Raw genomic sequence first — 20,598 nt, forward strand, 5'->3', positions numbered from 1 at the left:
ATTTGACAACCGTGCTAATGTCGACTGTTGTCAGTTTGCTTTGGTCGGAATAGGGTTGCCATCCCCCCGATCAATCCCCAGCCGTGGTTGTGAGTGGAAATTATTTTCGGATAAAAAAACTATAATCACCGTTTGAAGAATCATTTTATCGTTTATTCATTTATTTATGTTAAAATCACAGCAGTCTTTTTATGATAATTTTTCCTCAATATTATGATATTTACATGCTTGAAAGATTTGAAACAGCTTAATTATTCTGCGGGAGTTAATATTTATCCAGTTATCCAAGTGTTGAATGAAAATTTGATTTCGTCTTGTTATTACTGACAGGGCAACATTTGAATGTGTTCCTTTTTTGTATCTTTTATTTTTTGATTTGCTACATGTCTAATATGTTGTTGTTGTTATTATTTTTGCATAATTTAGTTGTGGTAGTTTGATGATAGTAGCAAGAAAGATCGAAATTAGTAACTCTTGTCCTGCTCGTCCGTATGTACTTTCCATTAAATATTTACTTCTTATGGCATTTGCAGATGAGGGCATACCATCGGATGCTAACCGGGAGAGCAAATGAAGGGGAAAAAACTAACAACACAATAGGTGAACAAAAACTAACAGTTCTCTACACGTGATTGCAAGCTCACGTGTGCGCGCGGGGAGGGGGTTTGGAGGTATTTGCATTGACAGGTATGGCCTTTTTTGTTTTACTTAATCAGTTCAGCGCGGTTTCAACTTTCATGAACGGGTTTTCCTTTACTATTTGGCTTAACGTCTATTAAAAAATTGTGCTGCAGTTTGCTTTCCTAGCTCACCACTGAAAGTCGCACCCAAGTTACATTCAGTAGGATTTTTAGTTTTTGTTTCGTTTTGTGAAATGCGAACATCCTCCCTAATCTCTTATTTCTCTCATTCATTTGTTTTGCGATTGCAGGAATGTTTCTTTATGTGAGTGGTAAAACTCGTTATAACAGGAAAAGAAAGTCACGACTTGATACACACGAAACATCTATGCATGGAATCATTTACAAAAGGAAGGCTTTTCAAGCAGACGTGTTGCTTTTTCTTCTCTTTCGAACTCAGAGTTTACTCTCGATTCTCGTTTCTGTGTTTGTTTTTACAATTATTCATTTGGAATGTAAATTTTTGATCGTTTTAATTGCACTAGAAAAGACTTAACTAATTGTTTTTTTTTCTTCTTGTTTTTCATTCACGTTCTAAAATGGAAATCACAAAGTTTAGAAAATTTACCTTCCGAAGGCTTTTGTAACAACGAATAATTTTTGAGCTCCAATCTTACAACTTACGACGCAAACTTGCGGATTAAATTAATTATACCACTAACTTTTTTCTACGATAAACGAAAGAACACAACATAACCGATCGAAGAATGTGCTTCTTGCGCTTCGTCATTCCTGAATATAATTTCACAATCATTGAAACAATGATCATGCATGGCAAGCAAAAAGAATCGCTGCTAGAATCTTTTGTTTTGGGTTTTGCATCGAAAAGGTACCCAATTTTACTGATTGTTTCAGCATTTTGGTAGTCCTCAAAAAGTCAAGAAAGAGTCAAAAAAATTGTTACTGCAAATGTTTAATAGAGACGCACGGCTATGATAGGTCTGATTTTTTCTTAATTGCCTTGTTTTGGAGACATTAAAATTACCAGCAAAAACTTTTTTCATAACATTGCAATGATGCATTTACACTCCTAAGTTTGTGTATAACACATTTTTGGCTTCCAAACATCCAAAATAAGATGAAATTCCGAGCTCTAAAATTGAAAGAAACATCTTCAGATAACTGTTCGAGTAAACAGTTTCAGGTTAAGTAAAGCAAAAAAATAGCATTAAAAATCATATTAAAACGAGTCACAATGTCTTTTTATATTTCGTATAGAGAATATTTATGACAACCAAAGATTATTATTATCGGGTCAATGAGCACTGTTCACTCATTGACGATTCAATCATCCGAGGCTTAAAACGGATGATCGTGAACGAATTCGATTCCGAAGCATCTATCGATTGGGGTTACTCCCTGCTCACCAAGTCCTTCATGAATTGCATGGCTCACTCCGTTTTTTCGGCAACACTCATTCAGTATGCACAGAAACACAGTTTCTGCAGACAATTTCTGGAGTTTTTTTTTTTATAAAAAGGTCCAATAAACAAAATTTCCAGTTTTTTTCACCCAAAAAGCAAAAATTGAAAATTTGGTTTATTGGACCTTTAAAAAAAAAAAAACTTAAGATTTTATTATTGAGTCTAAAAGTTACGCATTTTTGTTTGCATTGGTCACTCACTCACTAGCCGAATAAAGGAGATGGAAAGCAGAAAAAGGTGAGCACGCTATGGATGACTTTCGATTCAAATCGAAATAGTTCTGCGTCCCATCCGAACTAAGCTCATGAGTGATGGGAACTCCTTGGGATCTTATTAATTTTTAGCAAAATAAATAAATCCAAAAATTGCTGGTTTAGTGAAAACAAAGAGCATTAAAATCAGATTGAATCCTGTTTACGTAAAATCAACTTACCCTCAAATGACAATAAAACCACCCTCCTTAAGCAGTCAGCCGATTTCCATACTTTCAGACGGTCAGCGACGTGATCAACTGCTGGCACAGCTTGCCGTACTCGTTCTGGTCGCCGGAAATACGGCGCAGTTTCAGCCCCTTGCCACTATGGCTGTCCTTGATGCGACCCTCGAACACCTGCAGCTCGATCTGCAAACCCCCCGAGTACTCTAGGCTAAGATTTGAACTGTCCCCGCCGACGGGAAACGAGGATGATGCTCCGTGGTCTACGGCATGGTCACTGCTGCGACTGTGTTGTCCACCAACGAGGTCAGTGGCGTCCGCTGTCTTGGCAGCGTTGAACACACAACCCATGGGTGGCATTTTGGAGTCGATCCGTCGCTTGACCATCTCAAGTATTCGGGACGAGTCCAGCGTGGAGCATTCCTGGGGCAACGGCAGCTCGTAACACTCGTCCGTGAGGGTCTTGGTGTCGCACAGGGAGTCAGGGCTTAGGCGAGCGTCCTGCTCGGAGTGAGAGTCACAGCTCTTGAACCCTGAACTGGCGGACGGTTCCTGACTAGGGGAAAGATTGGAGTGGTTCGAATCGTTGCTTAGACTATCATCGCTAAAACCTAACGACTTGTCACTGCCTCGACGAGCGTACGATTCGCTCGTGTCGGTTTCCAGCTTGGTCGATGTCGACGTGGAGTTATTTTCGGTTTCGAGACTAGCTTTTCTGCCCACGCCCCGCGTAATCGAGGGCATATCACTAGAAGGTTCGGATATTAAGAGACCCTGAAAACCCAACCCCGATGAACTCTGACAGTTGAGCGAATCATCACTATCGTGGCTGGAGTCGGACAGCGCAACCAGGGTTATTTCACTGCCCTGCACGTCCGTCAGACAGATCTGGGGATGGGTATGTTGAAAGCTCAAGTCCTCTGGAGATCCTCCAGCCGATTGGCTTTTGTAGGGAACGCCACCCTGGAACGGGGCAACGTTTGGTATTTCCTCTTGTATGATACAAAGATTCGGCGAAGTTGGGGGCGTTGCTACAAGACGCATTTGCTGCGGCGGCATAAGGCTAAAATTTTTCATATCAAAATAGTTAAGGGATGATGGGCCACCGGCGGTGCCGACTGGATTTATCGAATAGCTGTTCCTATGATAATCTATTTCTACACTATTGACTACGTCCATGCTAAGGTCTAAAGGTTCATTGCAAGATACTGGAAAAGCTGCGCTGGTTCCACGAGTGATGGAACCGCCGGCAGCCGAAGTTGTGCTACCCCCAGTGTTCATAATACTTAAACCCCGTGTAATCTGATGCATTGGTGAGGCACCACCACCTGTCGGCATTCCCGGTGGTCCGGGTAGGATTGGCGAGGGACATTCGCTGTAGTATACGGGTGATGGGCATCCACTGTTGCTGCTACTTCCGGGAAAGTTCAACCCCGGCACAGCCCCTGGCGTTCCAAAGGGTGAATAAGGCAAACCACCGTAATAGCCAAAGCTGGACGCCCCTATACTATTACCGGCAATGTTGTTAGGATGTAGCGTGCCTGGCCTGGCCGTGAGGGGCGAGACACTCTGACTGTGCTGCAGCTGCTGCTGTAACGCGTACCCAAGGTCCGGCATCACCGCGTGGGCAAACAGGCCCAACTGTTGCCGCACCTCGTACGGAACGGTTCGTGTGCTGATGATGTTATTGGCCGTCTCGATCTGGATGCGCTTCTCTAGGACCAGCTTCTCCAAACCGGGCAACAACGACAGCATCATGTCCTGGGGCAGTGTAATATCCTGCTGAGATCTGTCCTCGAATGGTTTACAGTGCATCGGCGAGCCCGGCAGACTCACCGAGTTGTCCGCCAGTGGGGGACTTGGTGCGATAAGCAAATTTCGTTGTTGAGTGCCAACGTTCAGGCCCTTCTGGAGCTGCTGGCACTCCTGGAATGGTCCTTGGAATTGTGTGTTGATTTTTGAGCCCTCAGATGCTCGACGCACCGGACTGTAGCGACCTGTAGGAGGTATATGACTAGCATTAGAAGCATATCACTTAAACATTGAAAGAAGTCCAAGAAAGTATGAGAAATGTAAAACCAAACATCTATAGAAGCACTACATCTACCAAACAGAGATCGAGCGAAGTGATATTAGTTGATGAGAGACGCCCAACACGAAAGCTGCCACCGGCGCGGGAGGTTAGTTCTTCGGAGGCGAAAGTGACGAATGGTGAAGGCGAGCGCGCAGACGATCTACTTACCAATCTCTTGTACGGTAGGCAGTTTACAAGTTCTAGCATAGCGTCTATTACAAACGTTTTGCAGTGCAGTGGAGGGAGTGTTTTGCTGTTGGGGCGATGCCGTTGGGGATGCCATCGAGAGAACCCCCGCCGCCGACGACGACGAAGGAGAAGACATTAACGAACATTGCTCGTAGCCTCCTCCCAAACCTGCAAAGCCGGCAGCGACCATCGCCGGTGCGGTCGCCAGTGTCGTTGGCCTCGCAGGAGGTGTAGTTGCTGCTACGGCTCCTGCTGATACGGAGGAGGACATGTGCGCCGGCGGTGGAGCGGCCATTGACGGCGATGCGGTCATTAGCGATGGGGGTAAGTAGTTGCGGTTCATTCGTGCCTCTACTTCGCGTACCAAATCAGGACTAATCACTACACGGTTTTAATTCAGATATCAAAGATATTACAACATCGAACAACGCATCAAAATCAAACGAAAAGAAATAAAATAAAACGAAAATTAAGTAAAATAAATCAACGGAAATCGCATTCATGTACAAAGCATGCAAAATTTTCAATCTTCTGCGTCTACATCGAAAATTTGTATATTTCTTTATGTAGCCAAAGGTTTCCATCGCCTTACCTGGCGGCCTTTCCATGACGGTGAGCAGACCAGTTCTCCGAGTGCGACCGCCACCTCCTGCGGCAGCGGCCGTGGATGGCGCTGGTGAGTGCGCCTGGGGAGGTTCCATCGTTCCGGGATTTCCGGCCGACAGATCATCGGTGCAACCGACGGTATGACGCTTCGTGCATCCCCGACCGTGCATGTACCTAAAAACAAGTAAGAACGTTCCTAATTATCTCAGCAAGAAAGCACAAGCCCTCAAACCTACCTTTGAATCTCGTCGCTGGTATCGTCCGGACCGTCGACTCCGCACACCGTTGGCATCGGGTGGTCGCCCATCACACCAACACCGGCGGCGGCTGCGGCCATGGCGGCGTGGGCTGCCGCCTGACTTCCGTAGATCGCTTCACCGACCGGTTGTTCGTTGAAATTTGGCGTTGTTGGATAGAAGATGTGCAGATTGGCTCCTCCGTCCGAAGCGCGTCTTCCGAAGGCACCTGTTAGAGTTTGGTGGGGAGGGGAGATCGAGTTACCATTACTGAAGCTGAGATACCAGAGTTTAAGCATACTCACTTGCACCCATGACCATTGGAGGCTTAAGCAGATGCTGGTCCTTGATGGTAAGGTTGTGAATCGGCTGATTCTGCAGCATCGGGATGTTGATGGGAACGTTCTGCGTCGGAGGTTGCTGTTCCGTTGTCTTGAAGTTGATTGGTGCGTTTGGATTGGCCAGGGCCTGTTCGTGTGCCACGTCGCCGGGTCCCACGGTGTGCCGTCGAGTGTTGGCTGAAGCGTTGGCGCAGGTAGGCGGAAATAGATGGTCGGTAGATTCGGGTGTCTTGGCGGAGTTGGCCGCTTCAAGGTCGTACTTCTCCAACTCCTCTGACGTACCAAGTCCAGCCGACATGTTCAGGATGGTTGATCCTGAGCTGGTCAGTGGACTAAGTCGCTCCTGTGAGTCATTCTTGATGACCTCCGTCCGATCTACAACGCCGGTAGTAATGCTCGTTTTCCGAGACCGCGAGTACGCTAGGCTGGCGTGATGCTGGAGTCGGTTCTTCTCTTTTCGTTTTTGTTTCAACTTGTCCACCAGCAGATAGTAAATGGCATAAATGTGGTCGAACCGATTCTCATGTACAGATTGTGCGATCATATCGGCCGTAAGTCCAGGGAGTTGTAACATGTGGGTCATAACAATGGTGTCCAGGTTGGCGCTCTCCGTTGGTATGAAAGGCCCCGAGTCTAGCATCGGAATCGCGTTATACATCTCCAACCACTTGTGATTGGCGATCTGCTTCAACGCGTACCGTTTCTCCGGTTCCACGACCAGCATATGCCTGATTAGGTGTTCACACTCTTGCGACATAAAGAAGGGAATGCGAAACTTGCCCGCGACTACCACGCTCCGCAGATCGTGTAACGTTGCACCATCAAACGGGAGGGCACCACAAACGAGAACGTACAACACCACCCCCAAGCTCCAGATATCGGACTTTGGCCCGTCATACTCGACACCCTGGAATACCTCAGGGGCCGCGTACGGCGGTGAACCGCACCAAGTTCGCAGCGGAGTTCCCTCGGAAAAGGTATTACTGAAACCAAAGTCCGCCAGCTTAACGTTCATCTCGTTATCCAACAGCACGTTCTCCGCCTTCAAATCGCGATGGACAATTCCCTTGCAGTGACAGTAGTCCACGGCGGAGATAATCTGGGAGAAGATTCGGGCCGCTTCCTCCTCCTTCATGCGCCCGTTCGCGACCAGGTGGTCGAAAATTTCACCCCGGGCCGCGTGTTCCGTCACCAGGTAGATTTTGTTACGTGATTCCATGACCTCGTACAAGCGTGTTATGTGCGGATGATGCAACACCTTCAGTATCGATATTTCGCGAAACGTTTTCGCCAGGTTCTCCTCGTCGAGACATGTTTTATCGATTATTTTAATTGCAACCTATTATATCGTTCGAGCCGTTGTTGTTGCGATGACCGGAATGACGACACAAGAACGGGAGTCGCCATGAGGAAAGAAGTTGGAAGAAATTAGTTGAGGATCGTCCTTTTGCGAAAGTTGTTATGAAGTAGTGTTTAAGCTTGAATCGAACATGTTTGTAAGGTCAGATATATTAAACTTGGATGAAAATTCCTTCAGGAACTGTTTGATTTGATAACGATACACAATGAGGTGATACCAATAAGCCCAACACCTTATTTAATTCCTTAGATCAATCTTAAAACCAAATATAAGCCAAATGGGTTAAGTAAGATAGGCTTTGATTTTTTACAACAATTTGCACGTAGCTTTTGGATTATATTATGATATAAATTGCCTATACTAAATTCAATTTAAAAAATTCCACCAAAAGGTGTTGTTAACCCTCTACAACCCAACCCCGCCTCCAGACGGGCTTCGATTTAATAAATCGCCAAAAATCCATTTTTCAACCAATTTTTGATCTTCAAAAAGCATTGGAAAGAAGAACTTTTAAAATTTTGGAAAATTTTAGGGTTTGAAGTTTGACTTGTTTTATGTGACTTTGCCAATGTTTTTAAAAATGTAATTTTTTTAGGGGTCAACTTTGGCTGTGTTTTTTACTAACATTTCCTATATTTTAAGTAAAAAGAAGTATGCAGTAATTTTTCTAGTGCCCCAGACTATGTCTCCACGCATTTATTTACAATTTAAATGATAATGGTTCCACTTTATAGCAGAAAATGTGAAAAACATGCAAAAAATTGAAAAAGTTACTGTAAAAACATGAAAAAATTAGATAGGCAAAATGTAATGATAGGAGGTGGTAGAGTAGGCCAAATACTACCAAAAACAAACATAAACTAAACAAGATAAATGCAAATTAAAATACTAAAAATGAAACAAGAAAAACATAAAACAAGAGAAGTAGAGTTTTTCGTAGAACAAAAGTTGCTCAAAATGACCTCCTGAACACGGGAAAAATAAAAATTTTCGAAAAAAAAATTTGGGCAGTAGAGGGTTAAATGTGTCAGATCATAGTCAAGTGTGAGATTCTTATATAAATTCTAAATTAAGAAGAAATGTGATGTTTTATCAAATGTAGAGAATGTTCCTAACTGAAGAGGCATACTTTTGACACACATGTCTCCTTCCTTCCCACTATGCAAATCAGACTCAGCCTGGCATTGAGCGTAACAAATGTAAATTAACAACCCCAAGGTTGCTTGCTTCAACAGCGGCCTAAAAGGTTTGACCCAACAGTTCAGATTTTAAAACTAGATCTTGTTGTCAAACGCGTCTAAAGTGAGGATTTGGTTCTGCGTTGTTTTCTCTGCCAACACCAAACAAACTCTTTAAATCACACTTCACTTCTCGGAGTGCTGGGCTTCTTCGGCGCCAATCACCATTCATTAACAGCAATTTAAGTTTGTCACATTTACGAATTTGTTAGCGTGCTGTTGGTTAGTGATGCTGAGATGTGAAGTTTCGCAAAATGTTTCAACTCCTCGACATGATAGTGATTCATGCTTGGTAAAGGATTAAATAAATCCACCGCACATAAATGTGACCAAAATAGTTGCTGTGCCTTAAAACAGTGTACGACATATTGATATCCTGCATCCTTGAAGGCTTTTGTCCAGGGAGGCGCGGGTAGCCTCGTTTTCAAGGAGGAAAGAAATATATGTGTCCACCTTCCACTGGCAAAGTGGACCAGAAATAACCAGGGACATAAAAAAAGTTGTCGCTTTAGAACCACGGTTGCTGAAATAATTCGCAAGGAGTACTCGGTCTAGTATACGGTGGCACATTATTGATTATTCAAAACTTGGGATGCAAGTAAACTGACTTTGGATGGAAGGAAGAAAAAGCAACACATTGACCTTAAAGCATGCATTTTAATGAATTATAAATAAAAGTATCGATAAGACTTTTTGGTTTGAACACAATGTAAAAATTAAGATAATAAAGATTAGATCAAGCTGCAATTTAAAAAGGCCTTTCACGATTTTTATTTTGTACGATTTTTTTCCTAATTCAGCCTTTTACTTTTGATGCTTTGATAACTTCGCATAATTATCTCATTTGCACTTTTATGACTTATGAGTTTAACAACTCGACATTTATTAGGTTAATGTCAATAAACGCCTCATTTTTTTACAACGTATGATAGATATGAACTCCCTGAACACGCTCTTATCGACATAATTGAATTTAAGTGAATCCCTTGCCAATAAATAAAATTGTAAATTCGGGTATTAGGTTACCAACTGTACGGATTTTTTTCTTAACATACAGATTTGCGTCCCTCTTCGCGGATTTTTAACAGGCCGGATTTTGGTACTGATTTTTTCGTAAAATACGGATTTGTACGGAATTTAATGATGACAATAGCACCTTTTTACATTGAATTGCTTTTTTGATTTGACTGAACATTTTGCTAATTAGGTAGATATTTTTAGTTTTCCCGGTTTGCCTCAGTTAAAAGTTGATTATCAATTTTAGTAAATTTTTCTATATTTTTTCTTAAGCTATAATCTTTCCAACATGGATTGAGATTTAACACACAGCTGAAAGGAACTCCAAAACTCTGTTGTGAACTGCAAATAAACTTATTGTAACATGATTGTTCACTAATAAAAAATTAAAAATTCAAATTCAAAGTTGATTATCAATAATTGTTCTTTGCAAATTCCAAATTCCATACAAAACATGTTTATTCATTTAAAGGTTCAAAAGCTATTAAAGCTTGTAAAAACATGTGAAACTCTGAATTAACAAATGGTCTCGTGAAAACGGTTTGAGCAATATAATTCGTAAAAGCAAACTTGCAATTTCGTAAACATAAAGATTTGCTTCAGGAAATCACGGTTTACTTTGAGAATTTTCTTAAGGGGTTACATACATGTAGAAAATCACAAATTTCATATTACAGAAAACTTATTAAATCCACTTAAAAGGTGATTTTCAATCACTCCTGAAAGTTTCATGAAGATATTTCATGATTTAACTGAGTCAGAAACGATTTAAGCTCAGAATTTTGCCATGCGCAAAGCCAACTGTCTAACTTTCTGAGCGTTTTTCTCTGAACACCAAGTTGATTTACGGGTGCCACGATATCTCGAGATGGGATGGACAAAATTGGCTGAAATTTTGGGTGAAGACTCCCAAGACATATCCCGTATGCATGACGAAGCCCGATTTTGAAATTTTTAATTTTCAAAAAATACAAAAATCCAAAACAGTTGATTTTTTATATGAAAAACAGAAAAATATTTTTATCTTTTTTTCAAATAAACTTTTTGAAAATCGGCCTTCGTCATGCACACGGGACTGGTTTAACGAGTCTTCACCAAAATTTTGAGCCGATTTGGTCGAAGCAATGTTGAGATATCGTGTCACCCGTTTTTTGAAACTGCTAACTTCAAATTGCTATATCTCGGCAATGATACAACCAAATGTCTTCATATTTGTTTTGTTAATAGATGAAAATGTATATTGTAATGTCCTGAAAACAGATTTTGAAAAAAGATTAAGTGTGTGCTCAAACCAACCTCTGTCATTTTTGCCGATTTACATGTATGTAACCCCTTAAATTATAATCATCGAACAATACATAAACGTGGGTGCAAATGGTTGCTTAAGATAATTCCATAGCGTTTATACCCTAAATTTACAATGTTATTTATTGGCAGGGAATCACCTAAAATTAAATTCGGTCGATTTATCATACCTTGACGAAACTGAAGCTAGTGACAACAGCTTCAAAAATGTCGAGTTGTGTTATAAGAAATATGAAACAAGCAAGATAAAAAATTACAAATGATTCAAAGAAAAATGACAATCAAAGAATGTTATAACAATTAATGCTGCGTAAAAAAAGTCAATTAAAGAAATCATTGAATTAATAAAGTATGCATTTTAAAGCCAACCTCGATGAATGCGCGAAGTAAATTTGTTTAGTCAATAGTAGGTAGAGCCAAAGTTAGACTTTAAGTTTTTTAGCTGTTATTGTATAAGGACCATCCATAAACCACGTGGAAACTTTTTTGAAAATTGGAGACCTGCCCATTTTCTTTACAATACAAAAAAAAATCTTTCTTTTACGGAGCGTGCACAATTGCCCTTAAATTTCAGCACATTGTTTTTTTTATTATTATTTATTGTTTCCCGGAAAATGATTCAAGACGACGCTTTCATCACAGTCTACAATTTTTTAAACCAGCGTTTTCATGAAAAACAAACCATTCGGATGCAATTTCTGAAAGGCAATTGTACAATATCCAGAATACCCTACGAAATTTTTGGATTCAGTCATTTACAGCCCTATAAGAAAATAATGTGGTTAACAAATTTATTAACTGTTTACATTTTCTTCAATACTCAGCAATATATAAATTTATTATCAATCGAACATGCTTTTGTGGAAATATTTGGATCGATGAAATTGATTCTTTGAAATTCAATACCAACACGTGACAACGTTGTTTGAAATGGCTACATAATTTCAGAATATTTGGGAAATACAATCTTTTCATAATCAGTTGATCACAACCCTGTACAACAATTTTTTAGTTGTCTACTTAATTCAGGCAGTTTTCAACCAAGACAAACGACGAAATCAACAGATCAACTTGCATCAAACAACCTAGCGTCTCCATGTTCAATGAAAACAAACTATAATGGAGACGCATGGCTGCTAACAATTTAGAGAAGATTCAAAAATAATCGAAATCAGATTGTTGCACACGTTTTTTTTCCAAATTCCACTACACATAATCTCCTCGTAAGGGGAAGACATACGAAGAGATAAAATTTGTTTCATAATTTGCGTCACCACATTGTTCAACACTATTTCATTATGTCAAATCGTTGGTAGGAAAATTCCACTGCTAAATGCTACCTTCGCTAGCATGAATACAAAGATGTAGGTGTTATGACATGAAATTAGGAAAAAAAACGTTTTTTTTTAAACATTGTTTAAATTGTGAAATAGCAAAATCAATTGCATTTTCGATTGCATTTTTGCAAGTGGGTATCAAAATACACATGGAATTGTTTTGGATAGTTCAAAACACACAACGTTTGACGTTTCTGTTCGAAACATAGTCGTTCGTATTAAGGGGTGCACTTTGTTGGTATGCGTGTGCTCGTCGTCTTCGTCGTGATAATCACTTCCCAAGATTCGAAATCGATGTTTCGCACATAGTAATGGCTGCCTGTCAAAATCCTATTCGATTCAAGCATAAAATGATAAAAATGGCATGAAATGGGATGATTTTGCAGGAAAATGTTACCTTTGAGTTGGTTATCACGTTGGATGCAAGCTTGACGACTGCAAAGTTTCCTTTCCCGATCGTTTTGTCCAGTTCGTAATATCCAACACGTACCAACTTTTCGATTGGCATTTGTTTTGCGGCGGAAGCAGCCGCGAAGTTTTCACTCATTTTTTAAACCTTTTTCACATTTCCTGCTGCACTGCGGATAATTATTCGACAATCACTAGGCATTACGACATCGTTTGCACTATTTTACATTTGCAGAACATTGATTTTTATACGACAAAACACGAGCTACAAAATTTTCCAACTCGTCGCCGTCGTCTCATTCACTCACTCTTCATGCCACCACACAGAAATCACACATGAAAAGATATTTGTGACGACATCAGCAGCAGCAGCAGCAACAGCAACACTACGACTGATTCCAATTGGAAGAGAGGAAGATTTGCGCGAATACATGCAAGATGGCGACACTTTACTATCGTGTGGACCCATTCAGAACTGGGATCATCTGTTTCTCTATGGCGAGCACTTTACACTGAGCTTCGAGATCCTATCGTAGTCTTCCTGATCCACTGCATTGAACGCCAACCACCACTGATGACTGTCACTGTTTGTCACTGTCACGCACGCACGCAATTCGCAACCAATCTACGGCAATTTTGCACTCCATGCCCGCTGCTGCTGCGTGTTGGTCGATTCTGCTCTCCTGTGCATGATATAACACACTGTCATTGATTCAAGAATTTTTAATTCATTATTTCGATTTACTTTTCACATCAGTACGCATACTCTTGAATGGAGAGGCACTTGAGCCCGCACACGCACACCGCTGCGACCATTCATCATCCTGTGCAATTGAAGAACATAAAGTGTGTGAGAGGAGGAACCAGAATAATACGTATCTCGTACATTGTATGCTGTGGTCGTATTTTTGCAAAGTGGCGTATGCACCGTTTCAAGTCTAGGTTGAGCGAAATTTTAAAAACTGTCTTGTATTTTGTCATACGTTGTTGTAAATATATTTCAGTTAGAAATATCGTCGGTTACATACTTTAATCATTACATGACAATGTCAATATCTTCATGAAACTTTCAGGAGTGATTGCAAATCATCTTGAGAGTGGATTTAATAAATTTTCTGTAATACAAAATTTCGAGACTTACGTAACCCCTGAACTCAAAAGTGATGAAAATTAAAGTGTGACGTTTATGTAAACATGGGCAATTTACTGATTCTGAATCATGCCAACTTTCGGAAAACCTACGAATAGTTTGTACTTTGTACTAATTAATGACAAAATACAAACTTTACTTTTTACTAAATATTAACTTTTTTGGTGGGAAAAAATTGCCCTGTGTTTTACTTTGTATGTTGTTTTTGCATATAAGACATTTATGTGAAGCTCTTTGTACTTCCTCATTACAACTCATTGTAATGATTAAATAGCTTTCATATAACTAATTCTGATCGCTTTTCGTATTCTTCATGCATTTTTTTTAATTATCTCTATCAATTTTGACTGCTAAATTTAAAATAAAGTAGCTTTCGATGATGAAATCACCCATCTAAAGTTTAATAAATAAACCTTTTTTTCACAAAATTTACCGATAATTTCATATTTTTCATATAATTTCTGAAAGGGTTTAAAAATTCCTCAAATTATTATTTCCTGAAAATTAATTATTGAAAACCTATTCAAATAAGGCATTTTTTACGCAAATCCATGAAAAACTCATTATTATTAGGGGAAAATCGAGTTACATGAAAAAATTTAAGTATGGTGAAGAAAGTATGGTGCTATCTTGCTCCTGTCAAAAGATACAAAATAAAAATTATAATTATCAAAATACAAAAATAAATGGGTTTTCTCAACTCCCATACTAAATTCAATCGCTTCTCGCCAATTGGGGGCTCAACCAATCGCTCACAAATTTTGGGAAGTTGTTTTGGGTGCTAGAAAGAACCAAAATAAATATGTTGCTGATTTCGATTCCACCCTAATAATCATGCGCCTCCATGAAACGAATATCAAGAAGGAAGTAATTTAAAGGAGACGCACGGTACTATATCGGTAAATTCATCTAAACCCTGTGCTGTAACAACGTTAGTACTTGTGCATACGTCACTTTATCAAAACACGGTAGCATAGTACGATATCTGTTCCACGAACCTAAACCGCACGAAGGTGTGCTTTTTGTATGCTTTGGTCTCGCAAACCGTAACCTTTATCACCAACCACTGCTCTGCACACCCACTGTTGGCCACTGTTCCCCACTATCCACTACAGCAGCAGCCCCAGCACCACATCGCCACAGCAGATAAGCAATATCTCAAGCAGGAATTCTCTCGACTCGAGGTCACAGTCGAATCGAAAAGTGCTAATTAAGCCACACTGCCTTCGTTGACAACCCTCCAATTCTTCCTTCTTCTTGGCCAGATTACTTGGCACAACACTGCGCGACAACTGCCCTCCCAAACGTGCCGTGATACATCTAAACGGCGAGGACTCGAGACTTGGACTGCCGCTGGATAGTGTCCAACCAGCGTGTGGGCCGCACGGAACTCACTTCTATTAGTCGTCGATTCGCTCGTATAACCACTTAGTACAGCTGCTGATACCAACTGGCCCAAGTCGCTAGTATTAATAGTAGTAGTGGTGTGGCCAAACAAAAGGCAACTGACCGTCTCGGGCACAAACACACAACATGCTGAATGACCAACACCAAAGAACTCCAAGGAGAAGAGCAGTGCCAATTCAATTGACGAGAGAAAGAGAGCGCGAGCAAAGAAAACCGCGAACTGAATGAGCATGTGGATGGGAAAGAAGCGACGATAAACCTTGGCGAGCGGAACAGAACAGAACCGACTTCGGCGGGCTGCAGATTTAGCGTACGGACGACACATGACGACAATGACGACGGGACCGCGACGGCGATGGCCTCGCTGCAATTATGCTCATCAAGCAAAATGTCTCTCAATGGGTAGAAGAGAAATTCGGAGAGCGGTTTCCGTGCTCATTGAATGTTCTTGTAAGGGGGTTACTGCAGATGCTGCAACGAGAATGTTGATTTATTTAGTTGATTTTTTCAAATAGTCCATATGGAATTTTATTAAGGATGTAACAAAATGAGTAAATTTTGCGGAAATTTCACAAGTTTCAACACTCAAAACTCAAACTTTTCTTACAAGCTTAAATGGTAGCACTGTAGGAAAAGCAAACGTATATGCATAACTATGCAAACCGATAGTGCTACCAGAAGAACTTGAATAAAAGTTTGAGTTTTGAAAAGGAATAATTTACACTGTTATTCCCAGAGTTGACAATTTGCATCGATGTTTTTATTCTTTGGAGCACGAAACAAAAATCGTTCAAAGACTCAAAAATTTCAAAACAAGAAAGCTTCGATTTTACTGGTTAAAGTCCATTAAAACTGCATACATACTCTGTTAGAATTGAACTTCCTGGAACCATTCTAACATACAAAATTACATTTAGTTTTATTTCTTTATCTTAACACAATTCGGAGCTAAAGTATGTGGAATCATTTTAAGAAACCAAGCGTCTTCATGGGTTTCTTAGTTTCTAAGAAAGGGTGATTGTCTGAAGGTAGTGGATGGCGATTCTCAAAATTTTTAATTTCCCGGGAATCGAAAGTTGAACTTTGCTATTTCGCGAGAATTCATGGGACCCGGAAATTTTAGTTTTTTTTCGAAATTATTGATATTTAGCCAATAATTTGAAAGAAATTCGTTACGTTTATTACAATGAAATTAACTCAAGTTCATTTAGTCATAATTCTATAATGAAACATCAAATTAAGTAACCATATCGATAATTATTATTACGTTGTTGTAACTTGTTGTAAAAGCTTTCCGAATCTAAAAATGCAATTCACTTCATTTTTTTTATAGAATCTGTATTTTTTGCGATTCATAACTCCTAAATGATATTTTCCAATTTTTAATGTTGGTGTTTGTTATATTATGGTGATTTTAACCAAAGTGTGGTGATTCTTCACCAAATATTTTTGAAGAAGTGGACATCAACTTTTTATTATTTTTTTGGCCAAAGGTTAAAAAAGCTTAAAATTTAATGTTTATGACAAAGCAGCATTTAAAATTAGTTTTTTCTCCTTCTATATGTCAACCAAAAGAGCAGTTCTCTAGGATTTCGGTCATTCGATTTTTTTTGTATTTTTTAATCCGACTGAAACTTTTTTGGTGCCTTCGGTATGCCCAAAGAAGCCATTTTGCATCATTAGTTTGTCCATATAATTTTCCATACAAATTTGGCAGCTGTCCATACAAAAATGATATGTAAAAATTCAAAAATCTGTATCTTTTGAAGGAATTTTTTGATCGATTTGGTGTCTTCCGCAAAGTTGTAGGTATGGATACGGACTACACTGGAAAAAAATAATACACGGTAAAAAAAAATTTGTGATTTTTTTATTTAACTTTTTATCACTAAAACTTGATTTGCAAAAAAACACTATTTTCATTTTTTTTTTTTTTTGATATGTTCTAGAGGACATAAAATGCCAACTTTTCAGAAATTTCCAGGTTGTGCAAAAAATCTTTGACCGAGTTATGAATTTTTTAATCAATACTGATTTTTTCAAAAAATCGAAATTTGGTCGCAAAATTTTTCAACTTCATTTTTCGATGTAAAATCAAATTTGCAATCAAAAAGTACTTCAGTGAAATTTTGATAAAGTGCACCGTTTTCAAGTTAAATCCATATTTAAGTGACTTTTTTGAAAATAGTCGTAGTTTTTCATTTTTTAAAATTAGTGCACATGTTTGCAAACTTTTGAAAAAAATATTTTTGAAAAGCTGAGAAAATTCTCTATATTTTGCTTCTTCGGACTTTGTTGATACGACCTTTAGTTGCAGAGATATTGCAATGCAAAGGTTTAAAAACAGGAAAATTGATGTTTCCTAAGTCTCACCCAATCAGCCCACAATTTTTCAATGTCGATATCTCAGCAACTAATGGTCCGATTTTCAATGTTAAAATATGAAACATTTGTGAAATTTTCCGATCTTTTCGAAAAAAATATTTTCAAAAATTTTCAAATCAAGACTAACATTTTAAAAGGGCGTAATATTGAATGTTTGGCCTTTTTGAAATGTTAGTCTTGATTTGAAAATTTTGAAAATATTGTTTTCGAAAAGATCGGAAAATTTCACGAATGTTTCATATATTTACATTGAAAATCGGACCATTAGTTGCTGAGATATCGACATTGAAAAATGGTGGGCTGATTGAGTGAGACTTAGAAAACATCAATTTTCCTGTTTTTAAACCTTTGCATTGCAATATCTCTGCAACTAAAGGTCGTATCAACAAAGTCCAAAAAAGCAAAATGTAGAGAATTTTCTCAGCTCTTCAAAAATATTTTTTTCAAAAGTGTGCAAACATGTGCATTAATTTAAAAAAATGAAAAACTGCGACTATTTTCAAAAAAGTTATATAAAAATGGCTATAACTTGAAAACGATGCATTTTATCAAAATTTCACTGAAGTACTTTTTGATTGCAAATTTGATTTTACATCGAAAAATGAAGTTGAAAATTTTTTGCGACCGAAATTTCGTATTTTTGAAAAAATCATTATTGATTAAAAAATTCACAACTCGGTCAATGATTTTTTGCACAACCTGGAAATTTCTGAAAAGTTGGCATTTTATGTCCTCTAAAACATATCAAAAAATAAAAAAAAATAAAAATAGTGTTTTTTTGCAAATCAAGTTTTAGTGATAAAAAGTTAAATAAAAAAATCACCAAATTTTTTTTACCGTGTATTATTTTTTTCCAGTGTAGTCCGTATCCATACCTACAACTTTGCCGAAGACACCAAATCGATCAAAAAATTCCTTCAAAAGATACAGATTTTTGAATTTTTATATATCATTTTTGTATGGACAGCTGCCAAATTTGTATGGAAAATTATATAGACAAACTAATGATGCAAAATGGCTTCTTTGGGCATACCGAAGGCACCAAAAAAGTTTCAGCCGGATTAAAAAATACAAAATTAAAATCAAAGAAAAAAGACCGATTCCGTGGAGAACTGCTCAAAAGTCAACTTTAAATATTATGTTGTAGAATATTAGCAATGAACAAGAAATCTGAGCTAATTATTTAAAACTAGCGAACAAAAGACTGGCATATTTAACTAAAATAATAAATTTATATTTTAAAACAATATGCAATACTAAAAGACTTATTGCCATCAACATAGGCCATCCATAAACCTGGTGAACTCTTTAGGGTCCCCCTAAGGGAGTGGGGAGGGGTTTGCGATTATCCACGCTCCATACAAAAGTGAACTTTTGTATATACAAAGATTTCAAAAAAAAAAGTGTCCACGTGGTTTATGGATGGTCTCCTGCATATTTTTTATGTATTGAATTTAGCTCATCTGATCATTGGCTGCATATTGTTTGATTTTTGTATTTATAAAAATATTTATTAGTGCGAAAATTCCTTGGAGTATCGACCAAATTTCCCGGAAATCAAGAGGCTCAAAAATAATCGATATCCCGGGAATTTCCGCTCGTTAGCCTCTGTATGGAGGTCATTGATTTCGTAGAATGATTCCATGGGATAAATAACCGAAATTACCGAAAACTAAATAATATAATTATGTCATTTGGGACGGCTTCAACACCGTCACGAAATATTCTAGAAGAGCTGGTTCTATCAGAATCCTGATAGAAAGGTGGAACATTTCTGCCAGAATGCTATTACAATATCCACCTCGGTTAGAACTCTGGTAGAATCCTGCTAGAACGCCATGACTGGGCAGATACTCAATTCTAACATAACCAGATACAGACACGCAGAAAATAAGGCATATTTGAATCAACAAAACGTTCACTTGATTTAAATATCAAGTTTTTTGTTGAATCAACGCTGAACTTGAAGCGACCTTTTCAAAATAACAAAAGATTTTTGTGGAATCGAGAAAACTTGTAACAGGTGTATTATACACAGGGTTGCGAATGAGCGAGCGCTCACGGAAGGCGTGCTCGCTCCAGCTAGAGCGTGAGTTTTTATCAGGTAGCTCATGCTCGCTCGCGCTCACCGGATTTTTTTGCGCTCTCGTGACCTGGTGAGCCAAATTAGATAGATTTTTTATCTATTGAAGCAGCTGCGCGTTAGTCATGAAGTTTTTACAACTATCTCAGCACAGGCATCGAAAACAAATAAGTGGTCAAACAAACAAAAGTAAGTAATGAAATGGATTTGGAAAAAATCATTGACGTGAAGAAGTGCACTGTTTGTTTAAAAATCCACATTTGACCAATTTCATTGTATTTCTTGATATGTACAAACAATTTAATTGATTGATAAATTATGTTTATGTTAAGTTTTTAAAATCAGGAGATTATTTTTTTTAAAGGTCCACTAACCTAATTTATTTTTGCTTTTTGGGTGTTTTTGAATACCCTGAATAGGCGGTTTTAAAAAAAACACCAAAAAGCAAAATATTAAAATTTGGTTTATTGTACCTTTAAAAACCCAGAAAAAAGCTTAAAAGAGTTACAATCACCCCTAATATTCGGAAAATTCTACCATATTTTTTAGAACAAGAAAGAGAAGGACTAACTTTGTTAAAAATGATCAGCCGTTTCCAATCACTTAACAATGTTTTAAACGGAATGATTTTTTTAATGGTAGCTCATTCTGACCCGCACTCTGGAAAGTAAAGTCAAAGTAAATCTTTCCCTGTTCCTGAGAGGAACACTTGGAAGAGTATCGGGGCTGGCATTTAGAAAACGGATTCAGTGACAGTTTATTAATCAACTTAATGTTAACATTCCATAGGTTATCTTCCTAAGGTTTCTTGATAAGGTCCAGTTTGTGACGATACAATACCTTCCCTTTACTAAGCAATCGAATCCAGAAGGGAAAAGATCACCAGTTGTGTTGGTCCGAGCAGGGATTTGAACCCCGATCT

General features: G+C 38.6%; 1 protein-coding gene across 5 annotated transcripts; it reads right to left on the bottom strand.

The window, feature by feature from the left end:
• Positions 1 to 131: 131 nt before the first annotated feature.
• On the bottom strand, positions 132 to 15,191 carry LOC120421895 (serine/threonine-protein kinase par-1). Of its 5 annotated transcripts, XM_039585191.2 has the most exons (8): positions 14,800 to 15,191; positions 13,397 to 13,475; positions 12,641 to 13,334; positions 5,951 to 7,325; positions 5,646 to 5,874; positions 5,396 to 5,583; positions 4,783 to 5,184; positions 132 to 4,537 (listed from the first exon to the last, which is right to left on the bottom strand). In XM_039585191.2, exons 3-8 carry the CDS (start codon positions 12,788 to 12,790, stop codon positions 2,592 to 2,594), a joined length of 4,290 nt encoding a protein of 1,429 aa, XP_039441125.1. In that variant the 5' UTR covers positions 12,791 to 13,334; positions 13,397 to 13,475; positions 14,800 to 15,191; the 3' UTR covers positions 132 to 2,591. The 5 variants fall into 5 exon arrangements, with proteins under 5 accessions (XP_039441125.1, XP_052565621.1, XP_052565620.1 ...); XM_052709661.1 differs by having other exon boundaries at positions 12,641 to 13,475; positions 14,866 to 15,191; XM_052709660.1 differs by having other exon boundaries at positions 12,641 to 13,475; positions 14,853 to 15,191.
• Positions 15,192 to 20,598: the final 5,407 nt, after the last annotated feature.

Source organism: Culex pipiens, chromosome 3 (genome assembly GCF_016801865.2).
Source record: "Culex pipiens pallens isolate TS chromosome 3, TS_CPP_V2, whole genome shotgun sequence".
NCBI classification, from domain to species: domain Eukaryota; kingdom Metazoa; phylum Arthropoda; class Insecta; order Diptera; family Culicidae; genus Culex; species Culex pipiens.

Coding starts and splice junctions, on each gene's coding strand:
- LOC120421895 (XM_052709661.1), bottom strand. CDS start 12,790: ATGAGTGAAAACTTCGCGGCTGCTTCCGCCGCAAAACAAATGCCAATC. Junction 5,875..5,950: donor TCCAATGGTCATGGGTGCAA/GTGAGTATGCTT, acceptor AAACTCTAACAG/GTGCCTTCGGAAGACGCGCT. Junction 5,584..5,645: donor ACCAGCGACGAGATTCAAAG/GTAGGTTTGAGG, acceptor ACTTGTTTTTAG/GTACATGCACGGTCGGGGAT.